At 43.6% G+C, this 16,550-nt stretch overlaps 1 protein-coding gene across 1 annotated transcript in view; it reads right to left on the bottom strand.

The window, feature by feature from the left end:
- Positions 1-16,550, bottom strand: part of Ttc7b (tetratricopeptide repeat domain 7B) — a 211,659-nt gene that overhangs the window by 134,703 nt on the left and 60,406 nt on the right. Inside the window, exon 5 of the mRNA XM_042692699.1 lies at positions 7,511-7,632. Within this exon, the coding sequence (XP_042548633.1) occupies positions 7,511-7,632 (122 nt within the window). The remainder of the gene's footprint in view (positions 1-7,510; positions 7,633-16,550) is intronic.

Here is a 16,550-nt window from a genome sequence, read left to right as displayed (position 1 = left end):
CTTTCTGCTTTCCCTTGGCCAAAGGTAAATGAAGTACAGCCATGATGCTATTGCGACTCTGTCCCTCATGAGAATACCTTGTCACTCAGTTTTACTGTAATGCATTGTTCATGGGCTTTAGGTTTTTCCATCTAGTTACTCTCTCTTTTCCATGTGGATATTTGAGAAGATCAAAAACTATGTTGCCAGTGTTAGTATTTTACTTCTCAGCTGCTAACCCTTGCCTTCTCTCTTTGGGCACTGACAAACCCTCTCCTCTGTAGCGTTTTGCTGATTCCTCTCAAACCCTTGTGTAGTGCTACTAGAGCTTGAGACTCTGTTCAAGCACACTGTAATCTCTAAGTCCACCTATAAAGTAGGTACAGCTTCAGAAAGAGAGTACAGGAGCTTGCCGATGTCATGCTACAAGTAAATAGAACGTGGAGGACTGGAACCTAGGTAGTTGGATCCAAAGTAAGGGACAATGCTATGTCTCACAAAACACATCAAGTGTGTCAGCGTCAACCACAACAACTGCCATCCACTTCCCCTATGGTTTCCACCAGATAGTAAATCTCACCCCTCATTCAAAGATCAGATTCAAATGTCAATCTTCTAAGAAACGTGGTGAATATACCCAGGCAGGTAGCTACTTCCTCCCCCTCTGGTTTCTTCCCCTTCCCTCAATACCTCCCTGCACTACATTAATCCACAGGGTACTATACTTTTTCACTGGCATCTTGTCTTCTGCCTAAGCTCAGAGAACATTCTTATTCACCACCTATATCCCTAGGGGCTTCCCACAAACACACATGAAATCAGGGAGGCAAGAGTTTGGGTTTTCTGTTTTGTTTTGTTCTAATTTACTAGCTTGAAATGTCCATGTCTTCTTACAGAATCTGTGGGCTGTGCACTAGCAGCTCACACTTGTAACTAGCTACTTAGGAGGCTCAGATTCAAGGACCACAGTTTGAAGCCAGCCCAGGTAGGAAAACCTGTGAGACTTTTATCCCCTATTAACTACCTGAAAACCCAACGTGGAGCTGTGACTCAAAATGGTAGGATGCTAGCCTTGAGCAAAAGAGCTCAGGGATAGCACCCAGACCCCGAGTTCAAGCCCCACAATCGACACAAAGCAGAATATGTGATAAAGGTTTCACTAAGTCTAGCTAATGAGTTTTCTAGGTGTCCTCAGAGCACGCCCAGCTTTAGATTCTTCCTGGCTTCCGATATGAAAAGAAGAATCTACTTCTTCGAATGATCCAAAGGAGACCCAGCTTCCAGGACTGTCAGCCAGCTCGGAGATATGAGGAGGGTGCAAATGATGCCAAGGGAAGGCAGAAGGAAGAAGATCTAGCAGAAGAAAGGTACACTGTGTTCATGCCAAACCCAGAGAATTATCACCAGAGGCATTTGTGTATAGAAAGTAAAAACTTCAACCTCAATAGAGAAGAAGGTGGAAAAACCAAATGTCACTTGAGAAAAATGAATTCATCAGCCTTTAAATCCTGTAATTTGATGCAGAAGCCGGCTACCGGAACACACAGTCATGTTACAGGTTTCCTTCTTGGTGGACTGATCCATGGCAGATACTGCCATTCAAGTATAAAAGGTAGGCCACTGTAAAACAGCCCTTTCTCACTTTAAATGGAAGGATCTAGTAATGTCTAAGAAAACTCATAACCTTTTCCAAGATGTCTTAGTCATTTTAGGGGCTTTAGCTAGATCTCTCTGTAATTCTCTCTTATGAGTTGACTAAAAATATCTCTGCAAAACAAGAATAGAGAGGAAAGCGATGCTTTTTAAAAATAGGAAATAATCCCTTGAAAAGAACTAGGGCCTCTTTCCCTCGCCCCACCCACCCTCCTGCAAAAGATTAATGCATTTGACACCTAAGCCGGCAGGGGAGAAAGAGCTCTAAGGACGCTGCATGCTCCCCTAGCCCTCCTCCCCACGCACCTGCACCCAGGCACATTCATCTAGACCTCTCTGTGCAGACGCCACGGAATTACCAAGATAGCTTCCTGCAGTCTGACAGGCTCAGAGAGGATGACATTTCGCTCCCTTCATGTGCAGACTGGATGTGAATTCCTCTTACCTAACCCATGTGTCATATCAATGATCTGCCCTTGTGGGATCTCTATAAAGGTCGTATTAAACACTCGTGTGCTTCTGTGACCAATTTTACCACATGAGATTTCAACTACATACTTGAAGGTTTAAAACAAAATCAGGTCTAAGATCAGACACTGGTGGCTTATGCCTATAATCCTAGCTACTCAGGAGGCTGAGATTTGAGGCTCAAGGTTCCAGGTTAGGTCAGGCAGGAAAGTCTGTGAGACTCTTATTTCCAGTTAACCACTAAAGTAGAGCTGTACATCAAGAGAGAATACCAGCTTTGAGTGAAAAAGCCAAGTGCCAGTGCCCAGGCCCTGAGTTCAAGCCTCCCACCCGCTCAATACAAGCAAAAGAGTGTATCTGTACGCCCCAAGAGCTCTGAACTTAGTTCAAGGGTCTTGTGCTGCAAAGTGTTCATAAAAACCCTCAGATTGCTAGAGTGTAGAATACACAGAAGAGCATGGTCAGTTCTAACTCCGTACCTGTACCAACTACTGAGAACATCCACCTGGCTCTCCCTAATCTGTCTGCATCTACATCATTCCAAGCACACCATTCTTCACATTTTCTCTCCATTTTCCCAAATCATGCGGCCATCCCAGCGTGGCAGCCCTTCTGCTTGCTTCTGTGCCAACCTGGCTTCCCCTGACACATCTGAACTAATGATCCCAAAACCACTTGGTTTACTCCATAACTCTGCACATGCTTTAACCTCTCCACAGATTTTAGGCAGTCAGGGGCTTTGTCCATCCTTCACACCTAATAGGTGCACAATTAATCCTCATGAAATGAAAAAATACCTAGCTTTACTGAAGAGTCCAGGTCTGTGGAAACTGCATGTCAAATGGTGAGGAGTTCTTTTGTTGCTAAAAAGACCGTGTCTTATCCTGTTCTTGAACTACCTTCTGGGAATAGCCTCTATTGTCTACTTCTTCACCCGTTACTGTCTGAAGAGCATCAGAAACAAACAGTTGGTAGCTATTAAACGCTTATTCATTTTCTGTGAGGAAATGCACTGACAGAATTCAGAATGCCAGAAGCAGGTGTGCAGGTTACAATGTGAACTTATCACTGAAAGAGGATCATGGCCAGAGTGCTAGGATGCAAAGGCTAAATTGTTCAGCACCTAGGAGACCAGAGATGCACGGAACAAGAGAACCTACTACCTAGTCAGCTCAGCACCCTCCATGTTGGCCTCCCATGATTCCACAGGCTGCAAGGGGAGGGGGCTCATCTGAGGCCTCCGCTGTCCTTGGGGCAATGAACCAACAGGCACCCGCCTCCCAGCAGCCCTGGGACAGCACAGGTTTCTGGCTGAGCCACACTGGGCTGAGCTGAACAGCTGCAAAGGTCACGAGATTATTTGAGAAGACCAAAAGCTGTTCAAAGTCCAGGAATGATGGTGATTACTGGTCTGTTTAACCATAAAACCAGAACTCCAAAAGCCCTTCCAAATGCCTTTATCACCTGGTGCGGCTGCACCCAGCTCAAGGGAGCACCCTCCCCCACCCCCACGGCCCCATCCATGCTTGAGTGGACGCCCCCTCTGAGTCAGGGAGAACTCATGATGCACCTAGCAAAGGGAACACCCCCACAGGCAGGCCCATGGCCCATGTATTACAGGCTGTTTACCTTCTCATAGCAACTAATACCCTACTCCCTGAGATAAAACCAGTTCCCAGGCAGGAGCGGCACACAGGGTGTGCTTGTACCTGTATCTTCTTGTACTCACACAAAACTTTGCTTGCTTCCCCTACTTTTGGTGGCCAATCTAATAGCTCTACATCCAGAACAGAGTTCACTTGGATCAGCAGTCATTATAAACCTGTGCCCGGCCTCCAAGCCTTGGCCCAGGAACCTAACAATCAGATGAATGATGCCTACTTCTCTGTGAACTTGCAGGACTGTAAGAGGAAGATGGCCGGAATGCTAGAATGCAAAGGGCCAGTGCCTGGGGAGACTGATGGTTAGGTACAAGCCTAGCTTACTGGTCAGCACCCCCTTCAGGGGCTCCCATGATCCCACAGCTGTGGGAGTCTGTCTGTCCACTGGTAGACTTAATCTATCGCATTTTCATCTGGTGATCAACTGGCTGCCCTCATCATAGAGTGTGTTGTTTGACTGACACTTTATAAAGTGCACTACTTCTTTGGGCCTCCCTGCAGCTCTATGTGGTAAGAGGCATTAGCCATGTTACAGGTAAAGAAGCTGAGACCCAATAAGTAAACAAGCTAGTCCCAAGTTCATAGCCAAGTGCGTTCACTGCCCTTCATACAAACTCCCAGTGCAGGGAGGCAATTCTGGGGACCCTGGAGGCATTTCCCTCTCAGGAGAGACATCACATAATGTTTCTTTATCCTTAGCAGTCTCTGCTGCAACCCAGAGGGATAAGAGATGCAGATGTGAAAGAGAGTGGGTGTGCTCCTATCAGACCAAGCTAAGGAGTCTTGGAGCCAGAGGCCAAAGACGGCACAGGTCTGGATGGCAACCGGGAGAGGAGGAATGGAGGAGAGGAAGCAGAAATGAGAGAGAGAGAGAGAGAGAGAGAGAGGAAAAGGAGAGGCATGAGGGAAGAAGGAGGAAGGGAAGGCAGGATGGGAGGGGCACAAGAGGGAGAGAGAGGAAAGCAGGTGTTTATAACATGTTCCACGTCAGGAGTGGCTGGGAACCATCGGTTGGCAACATCACAGATGTTCCCTCACAAGGAGTCAAGATGGCGGAGGGGGCCTCTCCCTCCACACAGGGTGACAGCATTCCCCCTCAGGGATCTAGTGAAGGAATTAATGTCAGAAACCTGGAACCTAGACCACTGTGTGACCTGCAGCAGGTTATTTCTGAGTTTTGAGTGCTACCACTTTACTGCCAGGTTCATGGGTGGCAGTAAAGATAAGCAAGACAGTCACTGTGGGCATGCATGCGTGAAGACAAGGCCACAGGCTTGTAGACACTGGGCTCTAAGGCATCAGGAGCCTGGGAACTGGCCCGGCCTCGGTCTCTCTGCAAGATGATCAGGTCACCAGTTTGGTAGTCATTCCTGGAAAAGATGGGGGCATTATAAAAGATTCAATACTACCACTCATTGAGTCCTCAGGAATGACAGCCAAAGCTGAGTTTATATATAGGATGTGTTTCACCATTCCCCACTTATCACTACACTTACATATTGCACTTTCCTTCTACTGAAGATTAGTCCTGTCCATTAAACTCTCCCAGACAGTACAGGAAGTACCCAAAACAAGTGAGCAAAATGAGGAGCCAATGCATCAGAAGATGGAAGTGCAGAAAGCCCCAGGGTTTAGGGACCACAGCGCCCTCTGCTCTGCTTGCAATCTCTAGCGATGCCCTCGGCAGCCCACTAGTGCACATCAAGCAGCCCTCAGGTATTTGTTTTTTGTCGGTCATGGGGCTTGAACTCTGGGCCTGGGTGCTGTCCCTCAGCACTACAGCTCAAGGCTAGTGCTCTACCACTGGAGCCACAGTGCCACTTCTGGTTTTCTAGTGGTTTACTGGAGATAAGAGTCTCATGGACTTTTCTGCCCAGGCTGGCTTTGAACTGTGATCCTCAGATCTCAGTCTCCTGAGTAGCTAGGATGATAGGCATGAGCCACTGGTGCTTGGCAGCCCTAAGGTATTTGGTACGGCCAAAACCTCACACTGGTCTCTTCTGTCCACTCAGGGGCTCTAGCACTGAGTCCCACCCTCTACCTACCCACGTAAGATTTAGCCACCACTGCTGACCCTGCCTTGACAATCCCACAGCTGGCAGAAACAGTGAGAGTACCTGGTCTTTAGAGTGCAGAGAACAGCAAGGGGACAGGAAAAGAAGAGAAGAAGCTAAAAGGTAAGCAGGCCCATATGTCTACACCAATACCAATGGGCACCTCTTTGGACTCAGAGAAAGTGAAATGAAATGAGAAGTGAGTCAGAGATCAATCCATCATCTAGTAATCCATCATCTAGTAATCCATCATCTAGGGCAACCTTGTCAGGACTACATTTCAGCATCTCAGGGGATGAGGTCGGAGACCAACATTCTGCTCCCTCCCTCCCAAGGCATGAAAGATCAAAACAAGCTATCCAGGCCAATCACACAGAAAGCATTACCAATAGAAGGCCTTGGTTTGGTCCCCTCCAATCCCCAAGAGAACTGATTCCTACCTCTGGGTTCCATCTCAACACATTCCCACTGGCTAGAGGGAGGGGAAGCAAGAGTTGGGGAGGTCCCTCCATGAAGACCGCCAGTCATTGTGAAAAGGAAGGCGAGAGAAGATGAATAGAAAAGTATTCCCTGTTCCCTCCCTCCCCCTCTATCTCCAACAGCAGAAAACAGAACCCAGCCTAGGGGACATGCACCATTGCTCAGGTAGTCTCAGTCAGCAGCAGGCAAGATCAGACTCCAGAGCATTTTTGTGCTAAAGCCACTGAGCCACTCCAAACCTTGGGGTGTTCACTGTGGCCTCTCATGGGCCATGCTGAGCTGAGCCTGTGGCTTTTGAAACAAAGCAGGATTCCCCAGCCTCTCCCCCTCCCTGAGAATGCAGTAAGATTTGGAATATAAGGATTTATTCTTAACAATTCAAAATGGATGGATGCAGCGAAACGCCACTTCTGAGAGATGCACCCCAAGGTTTGAATCTCTTCAAAATGAAGGAGGGAGTAGTTCCATTGTTCATTTTTCCAGAGACTGGGCCTCCTATCCCCTCTGCATCCAAAGCACTATTGGACTGTGGTGCCTAAGGAAGGAGCAGATGTCTAGAGCCGCCTATGCAAAGCCTAGGAGGAGGTACAGAGGTGGCAGATACCTACTGTTGGTCTTCATGCACATCTATCCTGCAGCACAAGGTCAAAACAAGGGACAACTGAGGAGATGTGGAACAGAATCAGCACGATTCTCACAAGAGCAACATAAAAGGAAAACAGACATCAGTGCCTTGAAGCTCCGCCCCTGGCCCCGCCCCTTCCCTCTCTCCTCCAGTGGAAAAGGTTCTTACAGCCACATCCATTTTCACAAAAACCCTAGGCAAATCCATTTCTTGACCTGACCAGCCTTGGTGTGTACCGGGGCCTCCAGTTTACAGTTTTCATATCCAAGTGGAGAGATGGTGGGACACCCATAGCCGGGGCCCCTCTAGACCACCCACCCAGCTCAGGGGCTCCCCAACCGGGGGCTCCCAGTCATCCAGACTCCCTCCTCCTACTCTCCACCCCTCCCACCTTCAAACCTCATGGGAAAGCAAGAGAGTCAAGCAGAGAGAACATAAAAAGGGATCAGGCTTGTTCTTGTTAAGGGGAGAAACCTAATCGTAGTTCATCTCTAAAACTGACATTATAATAACTAAACTGGAGACAACATTATATGGCTTCTGTTTTCCTTTTCCTAGGAAGTGGATTGAAAACAGTGAAGAAAGCTTACCCATTTTTGAAATAGAGGACATGGGCTCTCTGAAGTCCTGTTTCTAGGAAAAAACCTAGTTCTTGATCGTGGGGAGCAGGGCCAGGCTTAGGGCTTCTGTTCTGAATATTAGTAAGTATTACCTAGAAGGGGAGAAAACCGGAAAACTAATCAGACGCATATCCATGCCTACTTTCTTCAAAGGCACTGCATAGCTTGAAAAACCGACTTCCTTTTGCAAACATCACCTCGTGGAGCAGGTACCCAAAGGCAAGCATCGGGCTAGCACAGAAAATAACTTCTACTGGACAGGCGCAACCATGCTACTGAGCATGCGTGGTCCCCCTGGGTCTGAGATGGGAAACGCACGTTGCTGCTGAGTGCCAGTGCCAGAAGCATTAGAGGTGGCACGCTGGACAGGAAATTGACAGGAAGGCTGAATGACACAGAAGCAGTTCTCCGAAGAGGGAAGAGGGGAAGAAAGTCAACATCCACTGAGGGCCACGGCCACCAAGAGACATAAGCCTATGGGACTCTACTGAGAGCTGATAGATGCCAGAATAGGCCCTGGCTCCAGAATTAATCAGAAGGCAAACCCATCAGGCCATAGCACCTAGACCAGTAGAGCTGAGCATCGGTCATTGAATCTCCAAGGGAGAACTGAGAAAGCAACCTAGATTCCTTCTCTCCTTAAACTCAGCGTCTTACCAACAGATAATCAGGCTTAAAAGTTTTAAGTCGTTAGTGTTGCAAGAAACGCTTCTAAGAAGCCAGGGGAAAGACTTACACATTGTGTTTGTTACAGTTTAGTGTAGATACATCAGCTACTCTCTTAAACTCACTAGTCAAATAAGTCATTTCTTACAGAGAAATCTACTTGTGACCCAGTTAAAAACCTTATAACAGGGAGGGAAAAAGTGGGAGACAGTGAGGGAAGGGACGATATTGTCCAAAACCAAATGTTTCCTGACTTGTGTAACTGTAATCCCTCTGTATAGCATCTTTATAATAATAATTTTCTTTAAAAATTATCAGTTGTGGGGCTGAACTCTGGGCCTGGGTGCAGTCCCTCACTCAGCTCTTCAGCTCAAAGGCAGCGCTCTACCACTTGAGCCATAGCACCATGTCCAGTCTTCTGGTGGTTTATTGGAAATGAGTCTCAAGAACTTTCCTGCCTGGGCTGGAACTCCAGTTCTCAGATCTCAGCCTCCTGAGTAGCTAGGATTACAGGCGTGAGCCACCAGCATCCAGCCAAAAATGAAAAATTTCAAAAACACCACACAACACACTGCTGTAATGCAGTAGCTCTTTTAAAGGCCAGTTTTTAGCCAAACACCAAATATCCTAGAGGTCGGAAAATTATTCTCCAAATACAGATGAAGCAATTGCTGGCTCTCTAACCCAAGAACTTTGGGGAGAAGGAAAGTAGAAAGCACCCCAGGATACTGCCATGGAGGAAGAAAACCTACCAGGATCTCACCAACAGCTCCCATGGCTTCCAGCCCTGCCCCACCCTCCATGGTGTTCCTTATCTGGGGCCCTCGTCTCCCCTCCACCCCAGATCTTCTCCACAAGCGTAGGAGATGCACAGGTCACTGTCTGGGGAGCTCTTCTGTTTTCTCTTATGTCTGTCGTGAGATGACCTCATCCTATGAACTCAACTCCATATTTGACCGCTAGTCCAGACCTCTCTGAATTCCAGACTCATGCAGACAAACACATAATTTGGAGGTCCTGGAACTTTCCAAAATTATCCTTCCTTTGCTTTTGAGCATAGTTCTTAGTTTTGAAATACCATGGCTACTTTAAAGCAAAAATAATTCAATATAGGCCAATGAAAATTAAGAACTCCGTCAAAATCCTACCACACAGAAATAACCACAGTTAACATCTGTTGAACAACAATACAGATATCTTTGGGTACATGTATATCAACAGAGAAAGATAAAAATCATTTTGCAAAAAAAGAAGAGATATTATGTTATATATATATATATACATACATATTTATAGCAGATTTAAACTACATTTAAATTAGTTAAATTTGACAGAAGAAACTGAAGTGCCATCAAAGTAAACACTCAATTCAGAAATACATTTTTATTCACAAAATTCATTAAGTTTCTCTCAAGTTAAAAAACATGTTTTATTATGTGAATATACATGTATACATGTGTGCACAGATATGCACAAAAAGTAGATCATCTTTTTTGGCCTACATACTTCAACTTTATACAGTATCTACTGGCACACAATAAAGAAATATGTTCTACTTTGCATTCTCCTTCAGCTTTCCATTTTTAATTACATTAGTATTTTTACATTTAAGCTTCCTAGTTTTGTTCTATTATTACTTTTATATATTACCAGGTAAGTCTTTATATTATATGTATGTACATATGCATATACATACATGAATACACACATATATTACATAAATATATACATATTCATCTATGGTTGTTTTATTTTTTTCTTCATGAACACTAATTGTGTGTACTGACTTTTCCCTCCCTCCCACTTCTTTCCTCTCTCTCTTTCTCTTTCTCTCTCTCTGAGGATGAACCAAGGCTGTTTGGTACTAGCTAGGCAGATGCTCTATCACTAGCCTACCCCCAGCCCTGTTCACTATTTCACTATTTTGATCATTGTAGCTTTGTGGTAAGTTTTGTCGGTGATGGGGCTTGAACTCTGGGCCTGGGCGCTGTCCCTCAGCTCTTCAGCTCAAGGCTAGCACTCTACCACTTGAGCCACAACGCCACCTCCGGTTTTCTGGTGGTTTATTGGAGGCAAGAACCTCACAGGACTTTCCTGTCTGGGCGGGCTTTAAACCATCATCCTCAGATCTCAGCCTCCTGAGTAGCTAGGATTATAGGCGTGAGCCACTGGTGCCCAGTTAAGCCCTTCAACTTTATTCTTCAAGATTCATTTGGCTATTGAGGCACTTGAATTTTTACATTAATTTCTGAACCAGCTCTCCAGTTTTTACAAAAAAAAAAGATAACTCATTTTCATAGGGGTTGGGTTGAATTTGTAAATAAATTTAGCAAGTATTACCATCTCAAAAAATTTGTCAGTCCATGAACATCTTTCCTTCATTCCAGTATCGTTTAATTTCTTTTTCTTTTTAATTTAATTTAATTTAATTTGTGAACATACTGTACAGAGGGGTTACAATTACATGGGCAGGATAATGCGTACATTTCTTACCAAGCATTGCAGCCTCCTCCTTTGGTTTACCCTTCACATCCCTTCCCAGCCTCCCCCTTCCCCCCGAATCCCAATCCTTCTACCCAATCATTTAATTTCTTTTAACAATGTTTTGTAGGTTTTAGCACATGTTTTTATTGAGTTGATTCCTATGCATTTTGTTTTTTGGATATTTTTGTTGTTGTTGGTCTTGAGGCTTGAACTCAGGGCCTTAGTGCTGTCCCTAAGCTCTTTTGCTGTAAGATAGCACTCTACCACTTTGAGCCACAGTATCACTTCTCACTTTCTGATGTTTAACTGCAGATAAGAATCTCACAGGGGCCGGGCGCTGGTGGCTCACGCCTGTAATCCTAGCTACTCAGGAGGCTGAGATCTGAGGATCTCGGTTCAAAGCCAGCCCGGGCAGGAGAGACCGTGAGACTCCTATCTCCAATAAACCACCAGAAAACCGGAAGTGGCGCTGTAGCTCAAGTGGTAGAGTGCTCGCCTTGAGCTGAAGAGCTGAGGGACAACGCCCAGGCCCAGAGTTCAAGCCCCACGACCACAAAAAAAAAAAAAAAAAAAGAATCTCACAGGGACTTTTTAGCACGGGCTGGGTTTGAACTGTGATCCTCAGATCTCAGCCTCCTAAGTAGCTAGGATTACAGGTGTGAGCCACTGGTGCCTGGCTTTTTGGATATTATTATAGGTGGAACTGTTTTCTTAGGTTTATTTCTGCATTACTCATTGCTGGTATATAGAACAAAGTGATTTTTTAAAAAATAAATTGTCCTTGCTATCTTGCTGAGTTTTTTTATTAGTTCTAATAGTTTTTTGTATGTGGATTTATTAGGATTCTATATATTTAAAATCAGGTCATCTGAAAATAGTTTTATTTCCCCCTTTCCAGTCTGGATGCATTTTATTTCTTTTTCTTGCCTAACTACATTGGATAAAATGACTAGAACAATAAACAGTGAGTAGAAGTGACAAAAAAAAATCTTTATCTCATCACTGATCTTAGAGGGACAGCATCCATTCTTTCATCATTCAATATGCTGTTTGATGTGGGTTTTTCTTAAGTGCCTCTCTATTTTTAATCAATCAAGCGTTTTTAAATAGCATATATTACTTCTACAAATTGATAGGTTACAGTATATCATTTTCAATACAAAGGCCTGCACACTGTTCCTGAGCTTTTGTACTCAAGGCTAGCACTCTACCAGTTGAGCTATAGCTCCACTTCTGCTTTTGATGGTTAATTGGAGATAAGAGTCTTCTAGGACTGGCTCAAACTGTGATCCTCAGATCTCAGCCTCCTGAGTAGCTAGCATTACAGGCACAAGCCACTGTGCTCAGCACCATACAATGTTTTTTAATAGTGAAAAAGTATTAGATTTCATCACATCTTTCTCTGCATCTATTAAAATGATCACATTCAAGTTTTTCTTTGGCTCACATAAAGCTTCTGCCTACTAAGATAATCAGATGGGTATAGTGGCTTAAGCCTGTATCCTCTGCACTTCGGAGGCAGAGTAGGGGATTGATGCTGCAGGCTAGACTGGCCAAAAAGAAGTTTGAGAGATTTTATTACCAGCAATGGCTGGGCTTAGTGGTACTCACCGTCATTCCCAGTAACACAGGGAAGCACACAGACCAGGCCTGCTGAGGCATAAAACAAGATCCTAATTCAAAAATAACAAATGCAAAAGAGAGGATGGAGGTGTGGATGAAGTGTTGGGCCATCTACCTAGCAAGTGTGAGGCCCTGAGTTCAATTTCCAGTGCCTCCCACCAAAAAAGATGATCAAACTTATGGTTGGTTTATAGGCTTTATTATATTTATAGAGTTTTATATGCAGCATTAATGTTTATAGATTTTCAGGTGTTATATCACCTTTCATTCCTGAAATGAGTCTCTCTTGGTTATGGTGTAGTATCCTTAGCACAGAGGTTTCTCAACTTGAATAGAGTTCATTTTGATAAATACACTATAAATTGAAAATACCATGTCAGAATGCATTAACTATACCTTCTGACCATCAGAGCTCAGCCCTCCCTATTTTAAATGTGCTCAGACCTACAGTTAGGCAAAATCATCTCATACAAGGCCTGTTTTATAGTAAAGTGTTGAGGGGCTGGGAAGTTGGCTCAGTGGTAATGCTTGCCTTGAGTACATGAGGCCGTGGGTTCCATTCCTCAGCACCACATAAGCAGAAAAAGCCAGAAGTGGTGCTGTGGTTCAAGTGGTAGAGCACTAGCCTTGAGCTGAAGAGCTGAGAGACAGAGCCCAGGCCCAGAGTTCAGGCCCCATGACCCACACACATACAAAAAAAAATAAGGAATCACTGAATGAATCATCTAATTTATTGAATGGCTTTAATCTGGTGAGAGTTACTGTATAGTAACTAGTTTCATGGCTGCTTAAGAACTACTGCAGCTTACCACTGCTGCCTCCCATAGGGAGAGAACACTGTGCTGACTGTTACTAGCCAGGAAAAGATCAAAATGCAACATGCAGAGTACAATTACTATTGTTATTTTCAAAGTAATATGCAGCCGGGCACCGGTGATGCCCAGCTGTAATCCTAGCTACTCAAGAAGCTGAGGTTTGAGGACTGTGGTTCAGAACCAGCCCAGGCACGAAAGGCTATGAGACTCTTAGCACCAATTAAGCATCAAAAAGCCAGAAATGGAAGTGTGGCTCAAGCGGTAGAGTACCAGCCTTGAGCAAAAAAGCTAAGAGACAATGCTCAAGCCAGGAACCTATCCCCAAAATAAATGAACCAAACAACAAAATTCAAGCAAAAGGGTATATTTGTACACACCAAGTGCTTGGTAGAACACTTGCCTGAAAAGCATAAGGCCCTAGATTAAATCTGAGAGACGTAGAGGAGAAAGGGGCGGGGGGGGGACAGAAATCAACTGTAAATCTATAAAAGACTTCAGCAATGTGGCCACTGATCCTTGTGAGCCTCAGGTGTCTTCTCTGCCATGAGCTACCCCTGAATTTCCACACTGGCTCAAGACCTTTCTTTAGCTTTAAGATTCTCTGAGTGTTCTTCGCCAAAGCATTCTCCATATTGCTTATGGCTTTGTGTCCTCAAGAGATGGTAATGTTTAATCAGTTCAGTTCTCTTGGTATCAAACAGTGTCCAAAACACAGAAGGAACTCAAAAATGTTTGTGTAAGTGATGTTAAAAATTAGTAAATATTCTTATGTGTGAAAATTCAATGGAAAAATAATCATTCAACAATGAAAATGGAAAACTATTTGGGAATAAAACAGACCTATCAAAATCTATAAGACAGAGACAAGAAATGGGCAATGAATGGTGGCGGCTGCCTATAATCGCAGTACTCTGGAAGCTGAGATGGGGGAATTTCAAGGTTAATCTGTCTTTAAAATAATAATTAAAAAAAATTCTTGCTGGGCATCAGAGGTTCACACCTATAATCCTAGCTACTCAAGAGGCTGAGATCTGAGGATAATCATTTGAAGTCACCCTTGAAAAGAAATCCCTGAGAATCTTATCTCCAATAAACCACCAAAAAGCCAGAGGTAGAGCTGTGAGCTGTGGCTCAGGTGGTAGAGTGCTAGCTTTGAGCAAAAAAAAAAAAGCTCCAGCACAGCACCCAGGCCCTGAATTCGAGTTCCGATATGGCACAAAAAAAAATCTTGATGGAAAGAGAAGAGGTCTATAGATGAGAAGAGGATGAATATATAACTCCACAGATTAATATAAAGAGTTAAAAAATTCAACCAGCCGGGCGCCGATGGCTCATGCCTGTAATCCTACCTACTCAGGAGGTTGAGATCTAAGGATAGAGGTTCAAAGCCAGCCCGGGCAGGAAAATCTGTGAAACTCTTATCTCCAATAAACCACAAAAAAATCGGAGGTGGTGTTGTGGCTCAAGTGGTAGAGTGCTAGCCTTGAGCTGAAGAGTTGAGGGACAGCGCTCAGGCCCAGAGTTCAAGCCCCATGACCAACCAAAAAAAAAAATTCAACCAAATTCCAACAGGATTGTTCTTGAACTCAACAAATTATGCTAAAATTAATCTGGAAATATTCAGAAATGAACATAGGATATTCTGAAAACTAAAATAATAAGCAATCACTAGTCTTTCAGATGTTAAAACCTATCCTGAAGGAATACTTGGTAAACAGTGTCATATTAGTGGGATGTAAAATTAGTAGAAGAAAATAAGAGGGCCAGAGATAACTGCCGTATCTAAAGTTGTAGACTATTTGAAAGGAAAAAAATCATTTTGAAGAGGCATTGAAGTTATAACAAAGATAATTTAGAGTCACACCAGCCAGCAGCTAGTGGCTCATGCCTGTAATCCTAACTACTTAGGAGGCTGAGATCTGAGGACCACAGTGTGAAGCCAGGCAGGAAAAGCCCATGAAATTCTTATTTCCAAATAACCACCCAAAAAGCCAGAAGTGGAGCTGTGGCTCAAGTGCTAGGAAATTAGCTTAGAGCAAAAAAAAAAAAGCTTAGGGACAGCATCCAGGCCTAAGTTCAAGCCTAGGCTTAAACTTAGTATAATAAAAAGATAGCCAACTTTAACCATATATAGACTTAAGACCTATGAACAAATTAAAAATGGAAAGTTACTGAATATAGCACATGTGATAAAGGATTAACATATTTATGATAAGTTTATTTAAATTATAAAAAACTATTACTTACAAAAATTAGATACAAAGTATGAAACAAAAAGAATATATTAACATCAAACATATATTCCCATATGACCCAGTGATTCAACCCCTAGAATACACCCTACAAAGAAAGCGGAGGTGTGGCTCAAGTGGGAAAGTGCCAACCATTAGCAAAAGAAGCAAGAACATAAGACCCTGAGTTCCAGCCCCAGAACTGACACACAGACAAGAAAAATAGGAGACAAGATATACCCAAGGAAAATGAAAACTTGTCCAAGCAAGATCTAATATGTGGACGTTTATAGCAGCATTGCTCTAAAACTGATCTGTTTTAAACTAAAAACTACTCCAAACCCAAATGTTTCTCAAATGGTGAATGAATATATACAATAAAACATAATCATAGCTTATTATGTCTTTAAAAAAAGTACCCATGCATGATACAAGGGTGAACCTTGAGAACATTTTGCTGGGCCAAACAAGCAAATCATAGTAACTTCCTGTATTGCATGAGAACATGCAAATCTGTAGAGCAGAAAGAATATTAGTAGGCTGGAGAGACTGGATAGGGAACAACTGCTAACAGGTACGAAGTTTCTTTATAGAGTGGTGAAAATGTCCTGGAATTAAATATTAGTGATGCTCATGAAACTCTGGGAATATATTAAAGCCATAGAGAGCCAGGCATAGTATGCACACCTGTAATCCCAGCTGCACAAGAGGCAGAGGTTGGAAATCACAGTCTAGGCTAGCCTCAGGCAAAACCATGAAAACCTGCCTGAAAAATTAAAACAAAAAGCATTTGGGCATAGCTCAAATGGTAGAGTGTCAGTTTAAGCAAACACAAGGTCTTAAGTTCACACTCTGGTAATGCCAAATCTAAACAAAACAAAACAACCCTCAACTTGCAAGGTGCTATTTTCATCTAACAAATAACTTCTCCACAATTTGTCAAGATTACAAAGCAACACCTAGTCTCCTGCACTACCAAAGTTAGAAGTTATCAGTGTGATGTACAGGATGTCAAATTGGGCATAGTACATGGTAACAAAAAGGGTAAAAATACCCCTAATTCTGGGAATTGTCCTTAGAGAAACAATATAAATCTGTTTTTTGTTTTTTTGTTTTGTTTTTGGACAGTCCTGAGGCTTGAACTCAGAGCCTGGGCACTGTCCCTAAGCTTCTGTTTGCTAAAGGTTAGTG

This window comes from Dipodomys spectabilis, unplaced genomic scaffold, assembly GCF_019054845.1.
Source record: "Dipodomys spectabilis isolate Male_0828 unplaced genomic scaffold, ASM1905484v1 ptg000157l, whole genome shotgun sequence".
Taxonomy (NCBI): Eukaryota; Metazoa; Chordata; class Mammalia; order Rodentia; family Heteromyidae; genus Dipodomys; species Dipodomys spectabilis.
The sequence above is the reverse complement of the archived record's forward strand: the minus strand, read 5'-3'. Positions and strand labels throughout refer to the sequence as shown.